At 35.2% G+C, this 27,741-nt stretch overlaps 1 protein-coding gene across 1 annotated transcript in view; it reads right to left on the bottom strand.

Annotated features, from left to right (window-relative positions):
* The window catches only part of BMT2 (base methyltransferase of 25S rRNA 2 homolog), a 115,084-nt gene extending 89,796 nt beyond the window's left edge, over positions 1–25,288 (bottom strand). Inside the window, exons 1-2 of the mRNA XM_033192450.1 lie at positions 24,975–25,288; positions 8,562–8,703 (exon numbers count right to left, since the gene is read on the bottom strand). Of these exons, the coding sequence (XP_033048341.1) occupies positions 8,562–8,703; positions 24,975–25,134 (302 nt within the window). The 5' untranslated portion in view covers positions 25,135–25,288. The remainder of the gene's footprint in view (positions 1–8,561; positions 8,704–24,974) is intronic.
* Positions 25,289–27,741: the final 2,453 nt, after the last annotated feature.

Here is a 27,741-nt window from a genome sequence, read left to right as displayed (position 1 = left end):
GGGATTATAGGCATGAGCCACCATGCCTGGCTGACATATCTTTTTAATGGATAGGATGATTCAACATTAATGAGATACCTGCTGTTCGCAATTTATGAAAAATTAATGTAATCTCAATAAAAGCAATTTTTAAAATGTAGTTGGACCAGTTGATCCTAAAGTACATGTGGAAAAAAGCAAAAGCAAGAAAAACCAAGAAATCCCTGAAAAAGAATAGTGTGAGAGGAGGGTATGGGAAGAAGATGCTACAAAACAGCATTATAAGTCTTTATGATTAAAATGGTGGTATTAGGCATGGATCAATGATATATACAAGGGAATATGACAGAAAAGCTAAAACAGAACCAACTATGTGGGGAAACTTAGTACATCATGTAAGTGTCATGTCAAATTACTGAAGAAAAGGTAAAGTTTTTAATAAATGTTGGGGAAATGGGTAACTTTGGTAGAAAAAAATTAGATTAACACTTCACAAGAAATACCGAATTTGACTTTTAAACAGATCAGAGATCTAATGTAATAAAAGAGAAATCCCTTAAGTACTAGAAGAAAACATGAGTGAATAACAAATTATTATATGAATTCCTATAGTCTGGTAATTAGGAAAGCTTTTCTAAGACAAGCAAAATCTGGAATCAATAAAACAAAAGACTGATACATCTAACTATATAAAAGCAAAAACTTTCTGTATGGCAAAAGATAGAGTCAAAGACAAAGGGCACACGCATCTATAAATGATATAAAGAGCTCTAAAAAATCAAGAAAAATTAGAAATCAAAAGTCAACACAGAAAACTATCAAAAACATGATCACATAATTCACAGAAAAAAGGCAAATGATTCTTAAATATACAAAAAGGTACTTGACCTCATTCATAAGAGAAATGTAACATAAACTCAAGCTAGAGATACCAATTCCAATCTATCAGACAAAAATTCAATAGCTGAGCCACATCCTATGTTGGTGAAGTTATAGAGAAATAGGTATTCTTATTTATTTATTTATTTATTTGCTGGTGAAACTGCAGAATGATATAACCTCTACACAGGGCAATTTGGCAGCACATCTAATAAAATCACATATGCATTTAGTCTCCATTTCTGCAATTCCACACCTAGGAATCTACAAATATACAATGACAAAAATATAAAATGCACATACACAAGGTTATTCATTACAGCACTATTTGTAACAGCAAAAGCTTGTAAACAAGTTATGAAAATGAGGAATATATCTGTATACCTGCGATGGTTAATTTTAGGTATCAGTTGTCAGACATTATCTTGGGTGTTTCCTTGAGGGTGTTTTTGGACGACATTAACATTTACATTGTTAGAATGTAAATAAAGCACACTGCCTTTCCTTAATGTGAGAGGGCCTCATTCAATCAGTTGATGCCTGAATAGAACAAAAAAGCTGACTCTCTGGTGAATGATTAAAGAGAATTCCTCCTGCCTGACTGCCTTTGAACTGGGACACCAGCTTTTTCCTGCCTTCAGACTCAAAGTGAAACATCAGCTCTTCCTGGGTCTAGAGGCTGCTGGCCTTTAGACTGGAACTATACCTTTAGCTCTCATGGACTGCCACCTTGCCCACTCACCTTGCAGATCTTAGGACTTGTCAAACTCGATAATCATATGCATTAATTCTTCATAATAAATCTTACTATACATACTAACAGACACATCCTATTGTTTCCGTTTCTCTGAAGACTTCTGACCGCTACCAAATACAGTGATTCTCATATTGAGTGAAAAAGGTACAGAGTATATAACAGTATACAACACACTACCACCTACAGGGATAAGAAAAGGTGGATATATGTACATATGCATATGTACATGGGTATGAATGTTTATTTTTGCAAAAACAAACACTGGTAGGATAAAAACGAAACAAATGAAAATGGTTACCCATAAGAGGTGTTACCCGGTGTAATGCCTATATGACATAGTTGAATTCTGACCCTGCCCCAACTCTGCTTATCTTTAAGAAACAGGATACCTGTAATAAAAAGTTCCCTTTGAAATAACGAGACCAGCTGAGACTGGTTAGAACCAAGATAGGTGACCTAATGAAAAGACCTCACGTTTCATTACAATCTCATTTCCATGCTAAATGAAATGGTACTCCCACCAGTTCCATGACTGTTGGCAAATGACCATAACAACTGGAAGAAGCCATAAAAGGACAAAAAGGACGGTGGCACTCCATTTCTAGAACGTTCACTGCCCATTTCTAGAAAAGACATGAATATTAATCCTCTTGCTTTTAACGTCCAATGTCTTCATTTGAAAACCCTGTATTTTAACCACCTAGCCTCTCACTAGTGGAGAAGTTGAATTGTGAGCCATGCTCCTGCTTCTCAATTCCATGGCTATCAAATAAAGCCTGCACTACTTGATACTCACTTTTGGTTTTGTGTACTGGTTTCGTGACAATGAACAGGGAAAGACCCCATCTTTGGGGGAACCAGCTTTGTTGGTAACAGAGGCAGGTGTAAATGAAGAAAATAAAAAGGAGTCTTTTTTGAGTATACTTTTTTATAAAGTTTGACTTTTGAACCATATAAATGTTTTATATTCTCCAAAATTAAAGAAAGAACAAAAAACCCCAAAATTGAAAATAAAGTGAAATCAACTGTATAGCAAAACTGGTATTAAAACCACACAGAAAAGAACAATTTCAAGCAATTTTTAAGCATATATTCTGATCCTTGGTGGGATATGTTCTAAAGACAAAAGAACTGCAAAGAAATCTTAAATTTCAGTTATTTTATTTTTAGAAGATCAGTACTGCAATTTTTAAATCATTTTATGTAAATTGTAGGAAAAGGCTAATGTATTACTGTAATTCAGAACCAAGTCCTTCTGGGTAACAGAAGAGAAATAAAAAACAGAGAAGTTAAGCAAAAATAAATATAAACATAAAACAAAGTTGTTAAGCAAAAATCTTGTATATTAAATTGGAGTGGAAAATATAAATTATGAAGTTGATCGAATATTTATATATAACACTATATATTATAACATATTATATATTTTTCTAATTCTCTTTACCAAAAAGATGCAGACTAAAGCACACCCTGTGCGCATCTAGTGCCCAGATGTTACTTTTCAAATGCCATTTCCCACTAAATGAAACTAGGACTTCTTGAAGAAAGAGTTTGATTCCAGGTCTCAACGAGGAGAAGCAAAGACTCACCTTCGTACTAGAGAGCAAAAAAGTGCTCACAGGTGATGTAAAACACAGAAGCAAACATTAACTGGGCTCCTGCTGCCTAATATGAAGTTATTTGAGCACCCTACCCCCCAAAAAAGACTAACAATGAAAAATGGAATAAAAATCCAAGATGTTACTGTGACATTCCAAAAAAAAAAACAAAACCCACAACCCACTTATCCTAATTGTAATTGACTATTATACCAATTGCTTTTGTGAAAACTGGTAATTAAACAGAATTACATATTTTTTTTATTCTGCTTTTCTGGATAACATGTAATCATCATTCACTGTTTATAAAGGAAAACTTTTATTTACAAAAGAATGCCAGCTAATAAATGTCAAGAAAAAATACAATTTTAAAAATAATTATTTTGTAACCCCAAATGAAATATTATTTAACAAATGGAAGTAAAACTGTTTGTTGAAAGACTGTTAGGAAAGAGGATTGCTCCACAGGCCAAAATACCACTCTACATATTACTCATTAATTGTAAAGGAGTAAGTTTACAATGGAAAGATTGAGTAGACACCACCTTAACCAAATGACAACATTCAGTATCTCCAACGGCGGTACACCTCACAATAAAAATCTACTAATATGACACAAAATGATGTATAAAGCTTCATCTAATAGATATTTTTGCAAAAATATCTAACCTGAATCAATCCTTCAGACCCAACTTTCAGTTTACAGGAAATAAATGAGACTGAGGAAATAAATAATTGGTACCATGAGAAAACAATCAGATAAACCTGAATGCAGGACACAAAACTAGTTTGGAATTAGGATACAGATTATCAGAGCAGCTCATATGATAGAATTTAAAAAACAACATATTAAAAAGAAATCATGAGAGATGAGAATGCAAAGGGGTCTAAAGGAACTAAATAACAGACAAGTACAAGTCCTTCCAAAATGAGAAGGGATCACAGGAACTGGGGCATTTGCTGAAATGGTACCTGGGCTGCAGAGAATCAAGCCTTCTAGGGTAGAAATACTCTGACGGATTAAAGGGAAACGGCAGAGCTTTTAACAACTGCTTGGCTGTGCGACAGACTGAAATCTTTAACAAATTCAAATGTAGAGATAATTCTCCCCATTCTCCTCCTGATTTCCTCCACAGGTCTATTTATGAGTATGTGAAGGCAGCAACAGCACTGGAGGCTGCAAGTGGGACTAAAAAGCAGAAAAAGATTAGGTTTATGTCCTGCAAGAGGGTTGCACCTGTAATATACACAGAACAGGATTCATTCACTATCAAAGCACTTGAAACCAGAAGTGAATTGAAACCATCTAAAGCGGTCATCCAGTTCCAATACAGCTCAACTCCTGATGGTATACAAGTATTCAGTCTTTCATTCCAGCTTCCTGTCAGAGCAAAAAAAGCAAGCCTCTCTGGAGAAAAATGGTATTTAGGCCAATCTCTTCTAAATACAATGCCAGTATAAAAAAAGAATTGCCACACATAAAGTAGGAAAAAATGATCCATAAGCAAAAGAAAAAAATAGCCAAAAGAAACAGACCCACAGATAAGACATGTTAGAATAAGCAGACAAAAACTTTAAAATAACTATTATAAATTTATTTTTTTAAAATAGAGAAAAAGACAACCCAAATGGATAAAAACAGAGAACTTCAACAGAAAATTAAATCCCTAAGGAGCCACAGAAAAACTAAGAAAAACGGTATCTTAAAAACATCTTTATTGGTAATTGGTAGATTAAAAAACCAAGAAAGAAAAAACAGTAAATATATATAGAATATTGAACACTATTAACCAACTTGAACCAATAACTACAAAATGCAGAATGTGGATATTCTACAAATTAACTGACATTTGTCTAAAACCTCAATGTTATCAAAAAAACAAAAAAACCCTAGAACCTAAAGAATTGTAACCACCAATGTATGAGACTTGATTGGATTTAGAAAAAAAAAAAAATATATATATATATATAAATTTTAAAATATATTTTGAAGACAGTGAGAAAAATCTGATCTTATGAACTAAATATTTTAGAAAATTAGAAGATTACTGTTAACTGTCTTAATATGATGATGGCGTTGTGGTTATGTAGAAAAATTTCCTAATTCTTAGGAGATGTATGCTAATAGATTTACAGATAAAATGTAATGTTATCTGCAATTTACTTTCAAATAGTTCAGGAAATAGTGTGTTTATAGTATACGTTTCTCTGTATTTAAAAGAGCTAAAAAGGGCAAATTCCTTTATTGAAGGTAAAGATATACCTGTATATTGCATTTTTTTCCTGGCTTTTAATGCTTCATATTACATATAAAATTTTATTATTCTGTCCTTAGCAGGATGTCAGTAAGGCTTACCTCATATAACATATTCCCATAAGTTTTAAGTACAACAAGAAACAAACTTTTGTGCAACCCTTTTTAAAGCCCACTTTAGCTTTCAAACTGACATTGCTTTTAGAATTACCAAAAAGAGAAAAAAACTGCATATAGCTCATAATTACATAAAACTCAAGTTTCAAAATGTAATATTGTTTCAAAGTCTTTTCCCCCAACCTAGTTTTATGTTCAAAGACATTACATAACTTCTCTTAGTATTACTTCTGATAGTAAAAAAAAATAATAAATTTAACCATATCTTGCCACTGTTCTTTTTTTAACAGTATGACCTAAATTCCTAATGATTTTTTCAGCAGTTTACATAAAAAATGACCTCATGTGATAATATAACTATTGATAAAACACAAATCCAAGGAAAAAGGAAGAAGACTGAAGTTCGAGGCAGATTCACTGTTTAAGCAGAAGGTAAACGCAAATGTTCCTTTGAGAATACCACATATCAAAGTTCATTTAAGAGATATAGTTTGAGGGCCTGCCTGCTGTAATGTAATAGTAATTTAAAAGCACTACTGCTAAAATCCAACAATGATAATCTTAAACAGCAACACTACTGATCTCCTGATTGGATTACACTGCCACTTTCTGTTACGGGGAACTATTTGGTTCAGTAGTATACCTCATTTTGTGTTTCTTGAGGGAGAAAATGTGTATTTTGTAGAACAGTCAGATTTATAACCATTTTCTCTCTAGAAACGCAAATAAAAGCTACTCGGGAGGCTGAGGCAGGAGAATGGCGTAAACCCGGGAGGCGGAGCTTGCAGTGAGCTGAGATCCGGCCACTGCACTCCAGTCCGGGAGACAGAGCGAGACTCCGCCTCAAAAAAAAAAAAAAACATTTAACCCCAATCATCCCATTTCCTATTATTCTGGCACCTTTCTTTAGTTCCTTAACTCCATTATTCTTTGACACCATAATCCACTGATGGTACCACTTTCTCACTACACCTTATATTTTCAATTCTCTTACATATCATCATAATCACTAAAATGTGTGCCCCATCACCTCCCTGGCTCCTCTCTGAGTCATTATACTTATTTGAGCATTAATCCTGGTACACCGTCCTGTCAACTCACTATCTCGTTCACCAACTGTTTAACTATAATTTCATGCCATGATTATTGAAGTAGTTTTCTAACTGGGTTCCCTTACTGACACCCTTGCTCTTCTTATAGTCTATTCTTAACGCAGAAATTAATTCTTAAGAATTCTTGACACCTTGCAGAAGGTTAATAAAATCCTATCACTTATTTTGTCAAAATAGCCAATGACTTCCCATGTCAAGAGTAAAAGTCATTGTCTTTAAAATGGTTCACAAGACCCTACAAAATCTAGCTGCTCATTACTTTATTTTCTACCTCTCTTCCTCTGTCATTTTGCTCTGGCCACACTTTTCTCCTGGCTATTTCTGAAACATGCTAGCATGCCTCTACTTCAAGATCTTTAGACTTGGTAGGGCTGGCTTACTCTCTCATTTCCTTTATATCATTGGCACACATCACAACAGTGAAACCCTCTTCCCCTACCTTACTTAAAACTGTTTTAGTTTTCCTTGCTTTATTTTTCTCATGGCGCTGACCACTGTCTGCACTAGCATAAATTTAACCAACGTACTGTTTCTGGCCACTCACTCCCACTAGCATGTAAGCTCTATGAGAGCAAGGATTTTGTTAGTTTTATTGTACTCCTAGTGCTTATAATATGACTGGTACAAAGTAGACAATTACTAAATATTATTAAATAAAATAACTAAGTTAAATACATATTTTTCTCTGAATTATTTGTTGAATGAATGCATTATTACAGTTTTAAAATGAGATGTAAAAATTTTTGAATAAAAATTGAAAGAAAATGTAAACCAGAAGTTATCATAAACTTACTGTCCATGAGAAAGACAATGCTTTATTTTTGGGAATTCATATTTATTTATTTAGTCTCTAGTTTTTGTTTTTTTTTGGTCCAGGGTTACATTTGCAGGTTTGTTATGTAGGTAAATTGCATGTCACAGGGGTTTGGTATATAGATTATTTCACCACCCAATAAGCATAGTATCCAATAAGTAGTTTTTCAGGGAATTCATGTTTAAGTTTAGTCAACATACTTATCCTTTCTTATAATTTTACCACATTGAGAGAACTAGTATCAGCATTATTTCATTTTCTGATATTTTTAACATTAGAATCTATATTATGAGAAAATAAACATTATCCAAAGTCAATATAAATGCTGGAATACCCTGAATCATACATCAGAAATTCAAGATATAAACATTTTAAGATGTTTTAAGACTTTATAGAACTTTTACTTGAATCTAAATATAATTATCTAAAGAAAGTTTTACACCATAACTTATTAAGGAGTCAAGTATTAAATCATTATATTTAAACGTATTGTATGTATTAAATGCATTTAAAGCCATATTTTTTAGAAGTTAGAACAAATGTGCCAAAAACATTTTTATTTAAAAAGGTGAATGAAATAGACATAGGGAAAGTGAAGCAAAAGGGAGAAAAGGTGTTTTAAAAGACAGGATCTCTTTCATAGTATTTCTGGTATTCTATTTTGGTACTATGAATTATACACAGCATCACTTAGATTTAAGAGTTTCCGCCAGGTGTGGTGGCTCACGTCTGTAATGTCAGCACTTTGGGAGGCCCAGGCGGGCAGGTCACGAGGTCAAGAGTTTGAGACCAGCCTGGCCAAGATGGTGAAACCCCATCTCTACTAAAAATACAAAAGTTAGCAGGGCGCGGTGGTGGGCGCCTATAATCCCAGCTACTCTGCAGGCTGTGGCAGAAGAATTGCTTGAACCCAGTAGGTGGAGGTTGCAGTGAGCCGAGATCACGCCATGCACTCCAGCCTGGGTGACAGAGTAAGACTCCGTCTCAAAAAAAAAAAAAAGTTACAACAATACATTAGAAACCAAAAACGTTAATTCATAAAAGTACTTACCTGCAACACCATTCAATACGACCTTCACCCTCACAAGTTTTTGCCCAATGATTATCTGCCAAATTTTTCATTGCAACAGCATATTCACAAAGAGTTTCTTCATCCTCACAGTGTTCTCGCCAGATCTTATCAAAATCTCCCACTAAAAACAAACAGATAAAGGAATTAAGTTTACATGAAACATGTCAGACTCTTGAAATAAGTTTCAGCACAATCCGAAACTATTTAAAGATAAATATAAGCAAAATTAAAGTAAAACTTCATAAAATTTTAAACATTTAAAATATGTTTAAATAAATGTTTACATGTTTAAATATTGTATAAATAATACTTAAATAAAAATATATATTTACATAAAAATAAAAATGTTTAAATAAAAGTTCCTTTATGTAAAGGGATGCATCATTTTAATTATTATTATTTAATAAATAAATGAATGATTGATAACAGATTTGTGAAGCTGGACAAATTGACAAAATATAAGCAGATATTGTATATATGAGTTATCAGTTAATAATCCAAAGACATGCTGGTAAGAAACAATTACAGCTGAGTTACTCAAGAATTAATTTTCCTGTCACTGTTGGGCAATATGACCTTGCAGGAGCTGAGTATAAATACGTAAACCTGCTTCTTGACTGTTATTTTCTTGTGTTTCTATTGACTGTTATCTTCTTGTATTTCTACATTTATTAACAAGGCGTTGGTAGGTAAGATGACAATGTAAATTAAGCAATCAAGTAAATATTTCTATTTACACACTTGGACTTGCTCTAAGCATAATGTAGTTTAAAAATTTGTAATTCTAGGTCAAAAATGTCAAAAATTGCCTTGAAGGAAATTACTTTGGAAGCCTCTCCAAAGTTTGTAAGCCTTAAAAAATGTCCTATATAAAAACTATAAGCTGACTATATTATCCATTCAGCTACTACATTTTTTAAAATAAAATTAAATCAGTCATCACAATATGAAATTGGAAACATCACTGTGATGACTGATAAAGGTAGGAAAATGTTATCACTAAATAAAGGACGTTAATGCAAGTGTAATGGTAAAAGAGTAAACAAAATTTATCAGGGTAGTTTCATTCACTGTCCTTGGACATAGAAGTTAGGTTCTCATGCCCCATAATGAAATGTAGGCCATTATTTGGGGACAGATTAAACTTAAAAATATAAATAGAACAGCCAAATGTGGGAGATAATTATACTAAAATTCTTCCTCCACTTAAGATTATTGAATTCTTAAACTGAAAGTTTTTTTTTTAAACAGAAAAGGAATTAAAATAGTTCAAATGTAATAATAAATACTTAACTATTCAAATTTGAAAAACTTTCAATTAATCCCATTTACTGGGTATTTTAGGGTCTAGTCTAATAAGTACTGAGTTGAAAACCAAACTATTAGCCCTCTAATTTGATCAAGAAAGAAGAGTAAGGATACAAACAAACCCTCTCACACATTGTTAAGATGGCTATATATCAGTCTGAGTCTTGGTCTGAATACTGATTTTAAACCTGAGAGAATTATTTTTGAGGGGGCTATGTACTCGTATACAAATATTTCCATTAATCACTAACATTTGGGTAGCGACTAGACTCTCAATTTGTTACATATCAGACTGGCAATAACTATTAACTTAAAAAAATCAGGCACAAGTTTTCTAAATTCTCAAAAAAAATTCCTCAGTTTTAGAAATGTTTAGGTATTCAAGTTCGATCATGTTAAATCGTAATAAATTATGATTTATTTTAATATAATGGCCAATGTTCTTTTTTTAGCAGTTTGACCTGAATTCCTATTAATGTTTTTTTCCAGCAGTTTCATTTTAAAATGACCTTATGTGATAAAATAACTATTAATAAAACACAAGTCCAAGGAAAAAGAAAGAAGTGTGAAGTTTGAGGCAGATTCACTGTTCAAGTAGAAGGTATACACAAATGCTCCTGTGAGAATACCACATACCAAAGTTTATTTAAGAAACAGTTTAAGGATCTGCCTGCTGTATTGGAATATTAATCTAAACACACTACTGCTTTCCTCAGTTTTAGCGACATCTTTCAGATGTAGTTATTTATCAAGTCTCTAAATAGAACTTCAGAAAGCGAGGTGTCTGAAACAATATTTTAATTAATTAATGACACTCATAAACCCATGATGGTTCATAACACTATTTCCGACTTTATCCACCAAATTTGAAATTAAATCATTCATTAAGGTATTGTATAATTTTAATTATACAATAATTATATTGGATCGTTAAGTCTAGAAGGCATTTTTTCGAACTTTTAAGTTTCACTGTCCTATAGAATATACACATTATAAATAAATACATAAATGTATTACATGTGCTGTTAATAGGAGTCATTCAAACAAAAATTCTATGATAACATATACCTGGGAAAAGCTATGCCTAACACAAACACATTTTCTTTTCCTTTCCGCAAGACTTCTTGGAGTCTACAGAATGTACAACTTGGCTGGGTGTGGTGGCTCACGCCTGTAATCCCAGCACTTTGGGAGGCCAAGGTGGGAAGATTACCTGAGGTCAGGAGTTTGAGACCAGCCTGACAAACATGGTAAAACCCTGCCTCTACTAAAAAACACAAAATTAGCCGGGTATGGTGGTGTATGCCTGTAATCCCAACTATTCGGGAGGCTGAGGCAGGAGAATTGCTTGAACCTGGGAGGCAGAGGTTGCAGTAAGCCGAGATCACACCATTGCACTCCAACCTGGGCGACAAGAGCTAAACTCTGTATCAAAAAAAAAAAAAAAAAGTACAACTTAAGACAAAGAACTGGGTCCATGTAGTTTATTTGGGTGAGAATCCTAGGAAATATGAGTGAGGAAGTAGACAGAAAGATGGGAAGGAGAAAAAACTAATACAAGGATGCATTACTGAGTTTGCTGCTATTGGCAAACTGAAAAGCATACTGAATGTGTCCAGAATTGTGCACCTAAAGAATAGGAGGCCACGCCATTTATCTCTAAGTTCTTATCCCCTATTAACTGAGAATTATTAACAGTCTGCACTGCTAGTCTGCACTTAGCCACTGAATAAGGAGACAATCTCAGTGGGCTCCAGCAGTGTGGGAGAAAGGCAGAACACAAAAAGCAGCACTCATTTAAAGTGGGTCTGTGTAAGGGCTGTTGACTCTGAGCTCAAAGTGTCTATCTACCATGGGTGAGGACAAAGGGTGTACAATGTGAGGCAACAAAAGTGTTACAAATTCTTAAGAGTCCCTGCCATGTCACCATATACTTTGAAACTCAGTTTACTCTATAATTATTCTACTAGCTATAAGATGCAAAGAACTGAAAATATACAGAAACCTACTACCCTACAACTTTTTAGAAGACCTCGAGTTTTTCACACTCAACACAATTCTCTGAAATACCACTTTATGAAATTTTATGTCTATCTACCTAACTGAAGTTCTAAGGAAGAATTCAAACTTGGTAGACTAATGCAACTCAGATGAACCACAGACAACTTCAATTTAATGTTTTCATTAACACTGAAGAGTCTGCAGACTCTCACAAAGTGTGTTGACACTGAAAACTGATGTGATTCACAAAGCGAAGTATACTTAAATATATAACTGACAGTAGATGATGCAATTGTATATACTTTTCCTTCTTTGAACAGATTTTCTTTAAAAAATACTCTATATTAAATGTTACAGAAAATAATTAAAGTTAATGAGCAGGCATTGGTATCAAAAAAAGGGGAGAAGACATGTAAAGAAAATGTGGTAAATGCTATAAAAGAGATATGAACCTGATATGTTCCCTATATCCTATGTAAGGCATCCTGGACCCAAAACTTTTATTTCATATTATTTATAAAACAAAAATGTTTCAAACTCTGACTACTGTGTACACATTTTGTTAAAAGTCTGGTGGTTACAAAACTGAACAAAAAACATAGCTGGCCTTTAGTTATGAGAAAATTCCACTTCCCAAAATACCTCTGAAAGCTTAAGGTAATTTTAAAAATAAATGAAATTATTAAAACAGAATGAGATAAGCATTTTCATAATAGCCCATTTTTTTGTTTTTATAGTATTTAAAATAATGGTATTTCAATTTTGAGCAAAGTTTTTCAAAGTAATCTATGATTCAGGTTCTAAAATCCAAAAAAATTAGGGTCCACCAGTGCCCAGTATACATATTTAAAACTCCTCTACCAACTCAAACTACATATGTAAATATTAAAACTCAATTTTAAGGATTTGTTATCACTTGGTTATTAGGTCAACTAATAATTAAAAGATATACTATTTAAAAGGACAATATTTTTTCATTATTAAAAGGTAAATCAGGAGCTAGAACTTCTTGAAGTTTGCATGAAAGGTCTAGTCAACATAGTATAAGAAACATTTAGGTCTTCAAGTTCAATCAGAACTCTCAATGAATTAATAATTAGCCTTGTGATTTATTTTAATATAATGGCATCTGTGAATGACTCAAAATTGTTGTGATTAATAACCCATTTTCTTACCAATTTCTTATAAGCGTTCTAGAAAAAAATACATGTGTTTTAAAGTAAAAGTGAGAGAAAGAGAAAAAGACAGATAGGTACAAGGGGAAAGGGAGGCGTGGAGAACAAAATCTGCAATGGAGTACATACATTTTACTTTGACTAACTACAGGGAATTCACAAATTATTTCTAGAAAGCACAATTTAAAAATACATGTTCTACAGCTTAAATTGTCTTACAAAATTCTAGAAAACGGTCACATTAACATGACTTCTATTTATTGTTATCCCATAACATTTAAATTTTTTTAAACACCCATTTAAAAAAACATATTCATAATTTTAAACATGAGTGATGCTAACTTAAAGTTGCCAAATCAAGTTCAATATAATCAATGAACCAAATTATTCTGAATCTTATATCAAGATAATACCATAACTACTGCATTGACTAAACTCACCTTCAAAAACATATGTCACAAGTAAAAAATAAATTAAGAGCTACTAATAAAAAGACAGCGACAACTAGGAAAGAATAGCACATTCATTAATTTAAAAAGGGTTCCATTTTTAATAACTTTGTGATTAAGATATTATTACACTGCAACTGCCTTTGTAAAAAAACAAGTAGAAGGAAATGAATTTAAAAGTATATTTGCTCTACATAACATCCAGAAGTGCAGCTCTAAAACAGTTTCAAACTCAAGTGAACCAATGGAATCCCTAAACTATTTATTTAGAGTTGATACTATTCTTTCTTTATGAATTAACCTCTCTCCTGCCATCTGCTACAGCACTTTTTTTCCTTCAAAATGTAACTGAATTCATTTTTTCTTCAAGAGGGTTTATCTGCCTCCCATTTTATCATCTTACACCTCCCCCACTTGCCATCCTTATCGTACTTTGCCACTCATTTATACATATTGTCTATTAAAACCAGGTGTGATTTTCCCAATAGAAAGTATAAATGGAAGAGCAAAGACTACTTTTGATTTATAATTTGTATAAATTAGAGAAGTTAATTAGGGTGCTCAGTCAATGGAGGACAAAATATTTAAATTTTCATCATGCTCAAAAAATAAATGCCAAAAGTATAAACAAATCAAATTAGTTTCTAAGATAAAATTCAAACTACAGTTGATGGCTGTCAGCAAGTAGCAGTGACTCAAAAGCACAATTTAAATTTTTCAAAATAGTTACTGTTTTCAAAGTAAGAGTTCCAAGGTCAGAAAAGCAATAAATTCAACGTCATTTTTCTAGAGACCATTGTTTTAAGTTTATAAAAAAAGGCTTTTCCATTTTGTGTTACTGTCAAAAGAAAAACCTGTAGCTGACAGTCCAGTCATATCCATTACGTTCTTTAATAACAGTACACAGATCTTTTTGAAAAATGTATTAGCTCAAGGAGAAATGAACAGTAACACTACCAAATACATAATTACTTATATGTGAAAACAATGAATAGGTGGTGCTAAGGTTCATGCATTTTTACATGCCAGAACCACTTGATTTTTATATACTTGATGTATATAAAAACATTATTTTTTCTCAATAACTCTATCCTAATTCTCCTTTTTAAAACATACAAAGCACAGAAAATAAAAAAGTTAGCAAGTGTACATGTGACGCCATTTTAAGATAAGAATATATTTACAGACCATATACCTGATAAGGGGTTAATATCCAAAAGATAAAAAAAACTCATACAACTGAATAGCAAAAACACAAATAATCTGACAAAAAAATGGGCAATGACCTGAATAGATATTTTTCGAAAGACAACACAAAAAATGGCCAATGGGTATATAAAAGTGTGCTCAACATAACTAATCATCAGGAAAATGCAAATTAAAACCAGAATGAGATACTACCTCCCATCTGTTAGGATGGCTATTGTCAAAAAGATCAGAGAAAACAAGGGTTGGAGAGGATGTGAAGAAAAGTGAATCCTGTATACTTACGTTGGGTATGTAAATTAGTACAGCCAAAAACAGTATAGAGGTTCCTAAAACTACTATATGATTCAGCAGTCCCACTTCTGGGTATTTATCCAAAGGAAACGAAATCAGTATGTCAAAGAGATATCTGCAATCCTATACTCATTGCAGCATTACTCACAATAGCTAAGAAATGAAAATAAACGGAGGTGAATCTATAGTGAAAAGACATGTGGGACTGAGAGTATAGAGAGAGACTGATTGCAAAGACGTATGAGGAAATTTTGGCGGTGACGAAAATGTTTTATACCTTATTGTGGTAATGGTTTTACAGAGATGCATGCATTGTCAAAACTTATGGAATTATATACTTTAAATAGACATACTTTACTGTACATGAATCATACCTCAATAAAATTTTTTAAAATGATGTGCCACAAGCATGGTATATGTTACAAAATTAAAATTATATTTCATTAAATTTGAGGGCCATCAAATTCTCTATAAAAGCAAAAAAAGAGTATCAAAAGTCTTAAACTTTTAGAAATTCAGAACAATTTATTTGATTCTGACTTAGGCATATTGCCAAATACGGGACCTAAGATGCCTTATCTGTAGATGACCAGACTACCAAATTCAAGTTCAAAGTACCTTTAACGGTCATTTTCTCTAACACAAGGTAAGCAAAGAAAATCATGACTAAGTGCAAACAAGTTCAGCTACCATTTCAAGGCATTAAAACAAAATGTTCGGAATTTAGATTGTCTCACATAGGTAAGCCATACACAGACCAGTCTTCTCAGCACTTGAGCACCTGATACAGTGACATATCTAAAAGTGGGATAAAAAACATCCAAGGTGTTTGGTAATTAAGAACCAAAAAGTAACCAGAAAACACAAAGTTTGAAAACTTGCATCTTATAGCCAACATGTTATGAATAGTCACTTCTCTAATGTGGAAAGAAAATACCACCAATAATCTGACATGCTAAAAATATGGGACTTTTCATATAAAAACTTAGAAACACAAACAGCAAAAGGGACAAAAAAAAAAAAGAAAAAGAAAAAGACAGTCATTTTAATACTGAGAAAACTACAGAACAGTCTAGGTAAAAATTACAGGAGTCATTCAATCTTTAATGTCATAGTCCTTAAATGCATTGAAGCAGTATAGCTACAGACAAAAGAGCTGTTATTTTTAAATTTCTGCATTTTACAAGCTTAGTGTGTTTCCTATGTGCCAAATGCTGTTTTAAGTGCTTTTCAAATATTAACTCATTTAATTATAATACCAATCCATTGAGACATATATTTTACTTTATAGATGAGGAAACTGAAGTACAGCAATTAAGTAACTTTTCCAAGGTTACACAACAAACCTGGTAGTCAAAAGCTAAAGTCATGCTCCTAACCACAAACTCTGCTTCTCTTCATAACTTTTTAATTCATGAACTTTTATGGATATGAGCAAAACTTTGCAATAGAGGAAAGTACACAGACTCTACTAACCACAAACAAATGGTCTTTTGTCAGTCAAATGCAGTTATTTAGTCTGTGCAACTGCATTATTTGTTAGATTTCTGGCAGTGGTTCTCAACTCTGGCTGCCAATTCTGGTTGCACATTGGAATCACCCAGAAGTTTCATTTAACTGGTCTGGAGTGGCAACTGGTCATTTATTTTAACATTCCCCAGATGAATCCAACGGGTAGCTATGGCTTAAAACCAACGGTGTATAGCAAGGTTGTGAGTTTAAAAGCCTGGCAAAATAACATAGAGAGCAAGGGGGTTGGGACAACCTTAAGAGTCCAATTTAATTAAAAAAACAAAAACAAAACAATGTATGGATTAAACTTAGTATCTACAAACACTGACTCACGGTATATCTTCTGTTCTTGGAATAGCCTTTTACTATAAACATATCAATAATAAAAATACTCCAAAATGCAAGTCTCTGAACACATCCTATAAGGGAGATGGAAAGAAATCAAGAAAAAACATAACCCATGTCACCAACATGTTATTCCCTTGTGAAAGTGAACTTCACAGATGGGTCTATGACCACACAGAGCACTTGCTTAGTTCAACTTTCAAACAAAAGGATTTATGAACAGCCTTTTGGAACTTGATTTTCATATGTTCACTTAAAAAGTCTTATCCTAATTTCTATATAAATGGAAATAGATACTCACATGCTGCTCTAAATGTATGAAGATTAACCATCTATTCTAAAATAACCACAGCAATGGGTATTAGTATATCTACACTTAAAGCACAATAAATCAGTATAGTTCAGTGGTTGTCAGATGTTAGATTTTACAATCAGTATAAATTTCACTTCAAATTTAAGAGACTTGATATACTGGGGTTGCAAAATTTTTATCTGTAAATACAAATAAATACACAAAACTATTACTTTTTTTTTTCTTTTTTCAGAATGGAGTCTCGTTCTGTCACCCCTGGAGTGCAGTGGTATGATCTCGGCTCACTGCATCCTCCGCCTTCCAGGTTCAGGAGATTCTCCTACCTCTGCCTCCCAAGTAGCTGGGACTACGGGCACGTGCCACCACACCTAGCTAATTTTTTGTATTTTTAGTTGAGACGGGGTTTCACCATGTTAGCTAGGATGGTCTCATTCACTCTTGACCTCGTGATCCACCCACCTCAGTCTCCCAAAGTCTGGGATTACAGGCATGAGCCACCGTGCCCAGCTCACTATTCCCATTTTTATTACCAACATACAGAGAGACATACATTATACCCACTACAACATCCTTATGAGAACAAATAATGATACCATAATGACTGTAGGGATATTTATAGAAAAATAGAATGCTATTCAGAATAACTTGGACTATTTAAAAAAGGGTAAAATTAATCTAATATACTCAATTTAAGAAGACATGAGCATAAATTAGAAAAGATGGGTATCCACAAGTAAAATTTTTAAACTTATGAATATAAAAAGATAAAACTCAACTGTCTGGAAATATTTATATTAGCTTCTTTTGTGTGTGTGCCTTAAATCTACAAGGCCTGGTGCTGTGTACTATGGCTACAGAGATAAAAGGCAGAGTTTTACTCAAGGAACTAAGTTTAGCAGATAGACAAATGAATTGTTAAGTTATTAACACCATAAAGGTAGGCACAATCATGCTATGGAAGCACAAGGTAAGAGGGGTACTTATGTAGGGACCTTATGTAGGATTCTGTGCTAGGTGCTGTACACAACTGTGTTTGTGGGGATGGGATTGTGATGATTAATAAAAACCCAGATCTTTGTTTCAAGAGTTTACACTATAATAAACAGGCCTAAAAGACCAACCACGAAGAGGTCATTTCAAAAGAGTCCTGAAGATCTGACTCTAAGCCACAATCCTCTACATTTAAAGTTGAAAACATTATACTGCTAAACTTCCAGTACATCATTACTTCTGATTTAAAGATGAACATCTGAGAAAATTTTACATGAATTGGTGCAGAAGAAGAGGGGCAGGGATAATGCCCAGGAGTCATCCAATCCTTGATGCTACCCTGAAGACATAAAGACAGAGTAGCTATAGTTAACGCCTCTACTATTATTTTCATTACTTGAAGAGGGTAGGGATCCTGTTGCTTTTGCTAATTAGCTAGGACTAGTAAAAACAGGAGCTCCAAAAGTACTGTATGATAAAACAGGAAAGTCTCAACTTAATTGTCAAATGTGGACAATGTATGAGATTGCTCTAGTAAATTTACAAGAATACTGCAAGAAGAGATGATTACAACAGGAAATATATGACAAATGTGCCTGACTTATTTAGACAGTATAGAAATGGCTACCGAAAGACGGAAAACTAATATAAAAATGTGTCAAAACTATCAATGCAGAAATTTAAAGATAACTTCTTGATGTGCGCCTTAAAAACAAGTAGCTCTTTACACAGAGGTGTAGCGAGACTACCCTCTTATTGAAAAATCATTAACTCATTCAGTTATCTCAACTGATGTTTTACTCTGTATACTGTATTTTTATGACAGAAATAAGTATTTCATAAGCACACATGAGTAAGGAATGAATGTGAAAAACAATTTGAACTCCCAGGACAAGCACATCCTTTAGTAAAGTACCCTGCTTTTCTTTGCAACAGAAAAATCTTAGTTCAGTGTTTTCTCAGAAAGTGTTCTAATGATCACCTGAATTAGAATCACATGAGGGACATTAAATATGCAGATTCCTGGGCCCCAAATCTCAGATCCACCAAATTGCTTTCTGGGGACCTAAGAATCAGCATTTTTAAAAGTTCACTGGAAGATTCTGGAGTCCACTAACATTTTAAGAACTATTGCCTTAGATGCTCTAAAGCTGCAAACATGATATATACTTATTAAAGAAAACAAATGCACCAAAACCAACTGAAAATACTGATTTGATTCTGAAAGACTGGGATTCCTTGAAAATCAAAGCAAATCAATATTTTCTTAAGCAATATTATAGTAAACATTATTTTACCTTTTCTTGAGGACTTTAGGCTGTCACTATGATCACCTTCACTCTACTGTAAATGATGCATAAATGGCGGCAGATATAGTTCTACTACTGTGTTGGTACCCAGCACAGCAGACACCCAATCCCTGGAGTATTCCCTGTGTTCTGTGATGGTTCCACTTTCTTCTTCCAAACTCTTAACTACTGGTGTCTTCCAAGGATCTGTCCTCAGTTCGATATTATAACCCCACTGTGCAGTTTACTTGCCTCAAAGCTTCAACCTCCACAGAGGGCTTCCAAATCCTAAACTTCCAAAGGATACATTGCAAACTAAATCATTACCATTACCCCTATAACAAGCCAATCTGCCTGACTATCCTGTTCCTCTTGCCCCCAAACCCTACCATTTCCAAAGCGTATGCTAATAGCTATCTACATTTTCCCAGGAAAGAAATATTGGCATCATCTTTGACCCTTCTTTATTTTCACTAAAACTGCCTATTCTGATCTTTAAAGTCTGTCTTCTTCTATTTTCATCATCACTACTGTTATTTAAGCTATTGTTAACTTTAGATCAGGTTAGTATAAAAGCCTCCTTTCTCCCAGATTCCTCCTACTACAATAGCTGTGTTTCTCAACCTCTTTGTCCACTGTGTACTCTGGGAGCTTTTAAATATACAGATGTCTGTGTTCCACAAAGTTCCAAAGATGACACTGATGTGGAACTAAGGCTAAGAACCGCTATGTTTGTGGGTTTATTTTCCATTAAACAAGGAATCTGCACCAATGCTTTTGATTTCTAGTGTATCTTTTCAACTGCAAAAAGCCCCTAAAACAATAACCTGTTACAAAGAACACTAATAATAACAAAATCAAACAGCTAAATACTAATGTACATTGTATACCTACATGTACTTCACTGAACTGACTATATAAATGGTCCCTTTATCTTTTAGTATTACTAATTACTGAACTCTTCATTATTTTTTCTTCTACTGGGAATGGCAGTTCAAACCCTCCTAGTGCAAACTTAACAGGATCTTCTGCGGACAATCTTCACCTTATTTATTTCACTGATCAGGCAATATTCTATCACAAAAAGCTTTCTGATTCTGTATCAGAATAAGTATAAGAACAACATAAAAAGAAAACAGCAAAACCTCACTTGAGAAAAGAATCTGTTCAAAGTTTCTTAAGGTCTTGGAGTTGGTCAAAATTTTAAAGCAGCTATGTTTAAAGTCCACTGAGGAAAAAAAGAAATAAGAAAAGTTCAATTAAAAGGAGTCTCATTCTAATTTTTAAAACAAATTTAAAATTTTGTTTCTGGAAAAACACCAACATTACATTCATTCTCTTATTTTTAGACTTTTTGGTTTAAAAGTATTCTAATACAAAGGTTTTTCCCCTTCCCCCACAATTCTCGTTTTAAGTGTTTACTGCAGAATAGTCAATCACAAATATATTTTGCAGCTTATCCTACATTGCTATTCTAATTCACCTGTTGAAATCACCCCCTAATTCCATGACCTTAAGAATACCTGTTTTAACCGTTTAGTACATACTTTTATTTTTTTTGTGATTTATAAGCTGCAGGTGTTTATGTGATAAACTGTTTTAAATCTGTTTGGTATGCAGAACAAGTAAATTAAGGAATTGAGTAATTTGATAAAATGTCCCAAAGATATTAATAAGATAGGTTAAAAAAATTAAAATGAAATGGAATTAAAAGTGTACTTTTACTCCTGACAACTGCAGACTTTTACATTTTCTTGGAATTTTTACATGAATGCTTTAAGTTTAGAAAGAGAAATGCCAGGCATAAAAGCAATCATTACAGGAACGGGTGCATGTGAATACGATTATGGAAAAAAAAATCCTACAAAGACAACCAAAAACACACGTGGCTGTACTTCAGTTCTTGATTTGATACATATTTGTCAGGCTCATCTGATTAAATAATGAAGTCCCTGTTTGAAAAGCAAAACTAGTTTTTTATTAAAAGGCTGTCTATAACTCTTTTACATTTAAAATATTTTTGGTTTACATGGAGGTCAAATTTTAAAAATTATGTATGGCAAAGACAGAAAACACCTATATGTGCAAGCATATTTCCATTTATATAACCTCACTTTAGAAGACTGACTCTTAACTATCAATGGCAGACACCAGAAATACTCCTTCGCATCACCACTGCTAGGCATCTGCCTATCATTTCATTTTAGTAACTGCTTCAGATACGAGTGCTGCCTGGAACACACCTTTATCTCTAGTTCTCACTTTACCTTTAGACAAACTGGCACAGAGTCTCTTAAGTGGTGACACAGGGCAGGCCGTAAAGTGGGGAGTGAAAAAGTGGTAAACGAAAAGAGTGCATTAAGCCTACCTGCTACTCTTTACAACCCTGTCCATCCTTCCCCAACCCAAGCCTGTTCATCACCATCAACTAGCATCAGTTGGGCAAACGGATGGAGAACAGTGGAAAAAAATCTTTTCTTATCACAGCAAAAAAGAACAACAAAAGTTATTTTCATTCTTTTTCCTGTTTTATTTTCAATTCCACTAATAGCGATAAGGGAAAAGAAGGCTCTGTTCTCCAACCTCCCAGTCGTTATCTAGTTCTCGCTCCTGTCCTTAATATTCAATGACTGTTTTGCCTCCTTATTCCACTCTTAACTTACTTCCTTCCCTGCCATCTCTCCCCAGAAAATCCTCCTCTCATATAGCCCCAACTCAGCTAATCATACCTAGCCTATGGATCATCCATTCCCATCAATTTATATCTTTTCCCCTAATGCAAATTCTAGGACCACTTCCTGCTTCCCATTTTCCCTCCTATTCTAACATTTGGAGTCACTAACACCAGGTTTGGAGTTGGGGGTGGGAAACTTATATTATTCCCAGAAAATATGTATAGTATTAACAATGAACTACCAAAGCATCAAGAAAGTTATTTTAATCTTTTTAGGACTCAGCTCACTTATCTGTAAAATGAAGAAACTATTAGATCACCACTCTAAAATCTGGCTGACAATTTCTAGTTCCTAATAATAGAGATCTTAAACTATAGATCTGAGGTAGAATACAGGAATTTTTTAAGAGGCACCCAGTTGAATCTGCTGATCTGCCATGTTTGGGAATCATTGCTAAATGCTAAGAGGTTCCTTCTAGTCTAAAACTCCAAGATCCTAAGCTGGAATTTTCACTGCATTTGCTGGTAGAGAAATTGTGATAAAAGGAGTACAGTTTCCATAGTTATTGGTGCTATAGTTCAGGTATGTTACTGATTCAATAGGCCTCTGAGACTGATCTAGCACTTAAGCACGCTTCACATTACGATAACCGCTGACTTGCAAATGAACTTGTAAAATATGTTTACAGATTGGGAACCATTAGCACAATACTAAGTCCTCAAAGTAAAACTCTAAAAATTATTTCCTTAGTATTATTATGTGCGCAGTGTTTTTCACAGATGGCTTTTTTTACCACTAATATTTAGCCTGTATGTCAGAAATAAAGGCAGAAGGAACATGCTCATTAGGATCACTTATTCTGCTAATTCACTGATGGGGCTTTGTATATTTTCGAGCAAAGCCTAGAGAAGTCTAGATCACTAGTGAAATTCAGGGTATTAAAACGCCTAAAGAATAGTCTCATTCAAATGTTTAAACTGCCAGGACTTTAACTCCCCAGAAGCATACTAGATCATTCACTTACGAACTCCATGTATCTATTCTAGATCTGGTAACTTCCAATTCTCATTATAAAGAAGGGTTCCTGTGGTTAATATTCAGACTTAAAACATGTTTAAACATGTGGGAACTAAGCACATATAAACAGCACTTGAAGAGATGACACATTAGTGTGTTAATTTGAGTGGAACTTACTCATTTATGAATAAATGAATAATGAAATTATTAAAAGGTAAAAATAGAAATGGAATTCTATGCTAGTCATTTCTCTCTTTAAAAAGATGCACTTAAATTTGTACAAAATAGCAGGACAAATTGCAGGAAAGTGTGTCCATTTATTTCCTAATTTCTCCAAATAACATAAAATCTACAGTGAATGCCATTATGTAAGAGCATTCTTTGAATATCAAGAATGATGCAGTTGTTGCTATGGTAACTACTCATTTTATTGACTAAATTGTGGGTTTGGGTAGCATTCTTTCAAAAAACATATTTCAACCTCTTAAGTAGGTCTGATAAAACTCTTTCTATTGCTATCTGTTAAACAATAACTACAAGCCGCATTTGGGGATGATTATTTAAGCAGCCTCTATTAAAAGCTAAGCTTGATTTGCTAAGGAAAGAAACCTTTAAAGTTTGAAAAAGGAAACATATCAACTACATTCAAAAGAACAAAGGATACTTAGTTTTAACTTTCTAGAGTAGCTGAAACGTGTGTAAAAATCAACAGTAACATGATCTCACCCGTCTGTGTTCCTTCACTGCCATAATTTTCCTTCTAATCCTAAATTATTAACTAAGTATAAGACTAACACCAGAAGACTGCTGACTTTTCAGTTTGCAATTAAGCTAAAATGAGAACCAGTGGAAAGCTTTCTTCATTTCGGTACTTAGGAGAAGTCTCTGTCCCGAGCCTATGAAAACACAGAATTTTCACTATCAAAATCTTATAAAATAGCTGTGTACAAAAGCCTATATTTAAAGATATCAAGGATAACTGTAGACTCCAACTATAAACACTCTTCAGGTACAGGCAAAAGCCACTAAGGCTTCTTCCTCTATGAGCTTCCATAGAGGAGGTTCTCACCGGAACCCCATCCATGGAAGTCGAAGGTGGGCTTCATCGGCACGTGTCTTCAGGGGGCTTCCAATCTAAACGGTATTTTCAGAACCTGTCCAGATCTCTTCCTCACCCGTCTAAATAAACAGTAAGACCAAGTATTTAAGAAACGGGAGGGGGGGCCACGGGTGTAGCCCGTCCCCCTTTTAACAATGTTAAGTCCAGTCAGCTCAAAGGCCTGCTGACTTCGCAGCCCTGGAAACCAACGCGAGGAAGGCTCTGCATGGTTGTAGGGATGAAGTACTAGGAAGGGGGTCTGATGAGGAAGCAAATGGACAGCTGGCAGGTCAAGCGTAAAGGTGGGACAACTCAGGTTTCTTTCCATCTTTTACAAAGGGATTTTACCTGTCTTGTTTTACCTCGGCGTCTCTTGGAAAAAGCGACCCCCACGTCCTCCGTGAGCGTGTATGTGTTTGTGTGTATCGTGACAACAACCTCAGCACCCCGGCTGGGGACAGGGGCTTGGAGGGGGTGGGGACTCAATTCCTTTACAGGCCTAGAACTCTCCCGAAGGGCCCTCGAAGAAAAGGGGGCGGGGAGGAGCGCGTCTGATGCGGACTAGGGGGCTCAGACCAGGCCCGGGAGAGCAGCAGCGGCTTGGGGGACGTGCAGATCCCTTAGGTTTTAATGGTGGCCTCTTTGGAGGAGGGAAGAGGTGACAAGGGGTTGAGGTTGATGAGGCCTCCCCTTCCCCCCTCGCTCAGCGCGCTGTTTACCTTCTCGGTACTTCTTGCGGAGCCGCCGGTGGACGCTTTTCACCACACCGGAGAGCTTCTCCTGTTCCAGTTTCCGCTCCTGCTCCCGGGGCGGCGGAGTGTTCGGGGGCCCGGCCCTCTGCCCACGAGCAGTACTTCGGCCTCCGGCCCCTAGCTCCATATCGCAGCCGCCGCCGCCGCCCCTCAAGCCCCCGCAGACGCTCCTCTGATAGAGGAGGTGGGGTAGGAGGAGGGAGCAGCGGAGGCAGCAGCCGGAGGAGGCAGAGGAGCCGGAGCTACAGCTTTGGAGGTGGAACCTCACCCAAAATTGCAAGCTGATTGGTGGATTTTGAGGGCTGGGCGGAAACGGAAAAGGTTAAGGGCCAATGGGCAGAAAGCGCCGGCGGCGAACCCGGTTGTTTGGGAAGGCGAGCAGCTGGAGGAGGCGGAGCTTGCGGGGGTAGGGAGGCTGAGGCAGTGGGAGCGCTAGGCCTGGTTGCTCATCTCTCCCCCGACCCTCACCGGATTCTGTGCGCAGGCGCTGTGGCCCGGCCTCGGGAGACGAGCTGTGAGCAACGCGCGTGCGCGTCTCAGTTTGCTTAGTTTGGGCTTTTTTTACCGCCCGGCTTTCTGATGTCTTCCATTATTTCCACCCCCTACGCTTTATAATCAGTTGCGATGCGGCCAGGGTACTCTGCTTGAACCTCGGCTGCACCTTGTCACATGTAGGTTCTCTTTAGTTACGTGCGCTGTGAGATGACGTTACACTTCAGGGAACTCAAGCACACAAGCTTTCTAAGGCTCAAGGAGAGAGGTCTGGCTACCAAATGCTAATTTAATTCTCAGGTCGACAATGGTTAATGCCTGCAGTACTGCTGCTGGGCGAAGGACATAGAAAATGCGAAACGGAGAGGGCCAAGAAAAGCAACAGGAGATGCAGGAGGGCAACAAGTAACGATGGAAAACTCACAGCAGATGCCCTCAAGAACTTTTGTAGTGACCACGGTGTTAAGAAGCAGCCTGCCCTGACCTTATTCGCCTCAGCACTCGGAGCTTTTATGGTCGGCTCAGGTGACCTCCTGCCCTTTCATTTGGAGAATTAGCCTATGCGGAGTGTATCTAAGTGCGTTTGGCAACCTGTTCACCCTCCGCCACTTCTTTTCCTTCTCTTGGGGAACGTGATTGTTGACTTCTGTCCCATTAAGGTGGAATACTGCTCTCCGGAGAGAGGTAGACTGCATTGGCTCCTGAAGTGGTACCGAGACTGCTGGAGTGTCAGAGATTCAATAGACTTGAAAGCCCCTAATGAATTATGTTGGATTGTGGACCACTTCCCCATTGCAGGTGTTGGTTACGTGACAGTCTACGGAAATGATTACAATGGGAACATTTTGATGATTTTCTAACGAATAAAGCTTGCATTATGGAACTTTTATATGCTATCTTCTTTATATTGAATACGATGAAGAGCAAAGAATTATACACACTGTCTAGGACGCAGGAGAAGCGCGAGGTGAAGGGAGATTGATGGAATTTAGAGGCGGAAGATGTGTCCCTTCAGCACAGTGAAGAGACAGGTCAAACAGAGACAGGGACATATAAACTTCAAAAGAACTCATTATTGTGAAGAGAAGTTACACGGAAGTGCCTAATAAATTGGGAATGTGGTGGTCTTATTTGGGGGAATTTCATTTGGGAAGAAAGGGGAGCTTGAATGACATATCTCTTTTGGCTCTTTCCATATTTTAATTTATATGGAAGGGAAATGATGGTGCAAATATCCGAAAGATACAATGATAGTAAAAAGAGCATTAAATTTCACTTGTACAGAACTAGTTTTTTTTTTCTTAAAAATAAAGAACTTTTCAGCATACTACTAGCAAATGAACTTTTAAGTCCTCTTAAATGAAGATGTTCACTGAAGGAAGTTTGGAAAACACAGAAAAGAGTAAAGAAAATAAGTCATCTGGACTGAGAGATAACAACTGTTAACATTTTTTCTTTGTATATACTAATTTCAAACGGGATATTTCTTGATGCCTATGTGACAATCTATTGTATGAACAGTCTACTATTTCATTAACCAATTCCCAGTTATTGTATATTTATGTTTTCTCCAGCTTTTCTGTATTACAAATAATGTCATGACAAACACATTTGCACACAAGTGTTTGTCCATTTCTTTAATTATACATTCCATCAGTCTAAACTCCTAAAAGTTCATTTGCTAAAGCAAAGGGTCAAACATGTTAGGGTTTTGATGTATATTGTGAAATTGCCTTTTCTGAATGATAGTGGCAGTCTATGCCATGTCGGAGGACATAGAAATATTTATTTATTTCTATGTGGATATTTATTTCATTGCACCCTTACCAAAGGTAGGTATTACAATTTACAAAGTCATTAATGAGATTTTAAAAATATGTCTATTTTTAATAAATATGTGGAATTTCCTGCTGTTTCGTAACTAGCTATTCTTATAGGTATAATATTCAACTTAAAATACTAATGTAAAAATAAATAAAAGGAACTTATTTAAGACTAGTTGTCATTGTTCAAGCAGATTGAAGAGTCCTACCTTTTAAAATTACTTTTTGACTTCTCACTTTTTGAGAAGCAACTGAAGAAATAACAACTGGACAGCCAGATTTTATTTTATTTTATTTTTAGATGGAGTTTTGTTCTTGTTGCCCAGGCTGGAGTGCAGTGGCGCATTCTCGGCTCACTGCAACCTTCACCTCCTGGGTTCAAACGATTCTCCTGCCTCAACCTCCCAAGTAGCTGGGAT

This window comes from Trachypithecus francoisi, unplaced genomic scaffold (assembly GCF_009764315.1).
Source record: "Trachypithecus francoisi isolate TF-2019V2 unplaced genomic scaffold, Tfra_2.0 Lachesis_group4, whole genome shotgun sequence".
Taxonomy (NCBI): Eukaryota; Metazoa; Chordata; class Mammalia; order Primates; family Cercopithecidae; genus Trachypithecus; species Trachypithecus francoisi.
The sequence above is the reverse complement of the archived record's forward strand: the minus strand, read 5'-3'. Positions and strand labels throughout refer to the sequence as shown.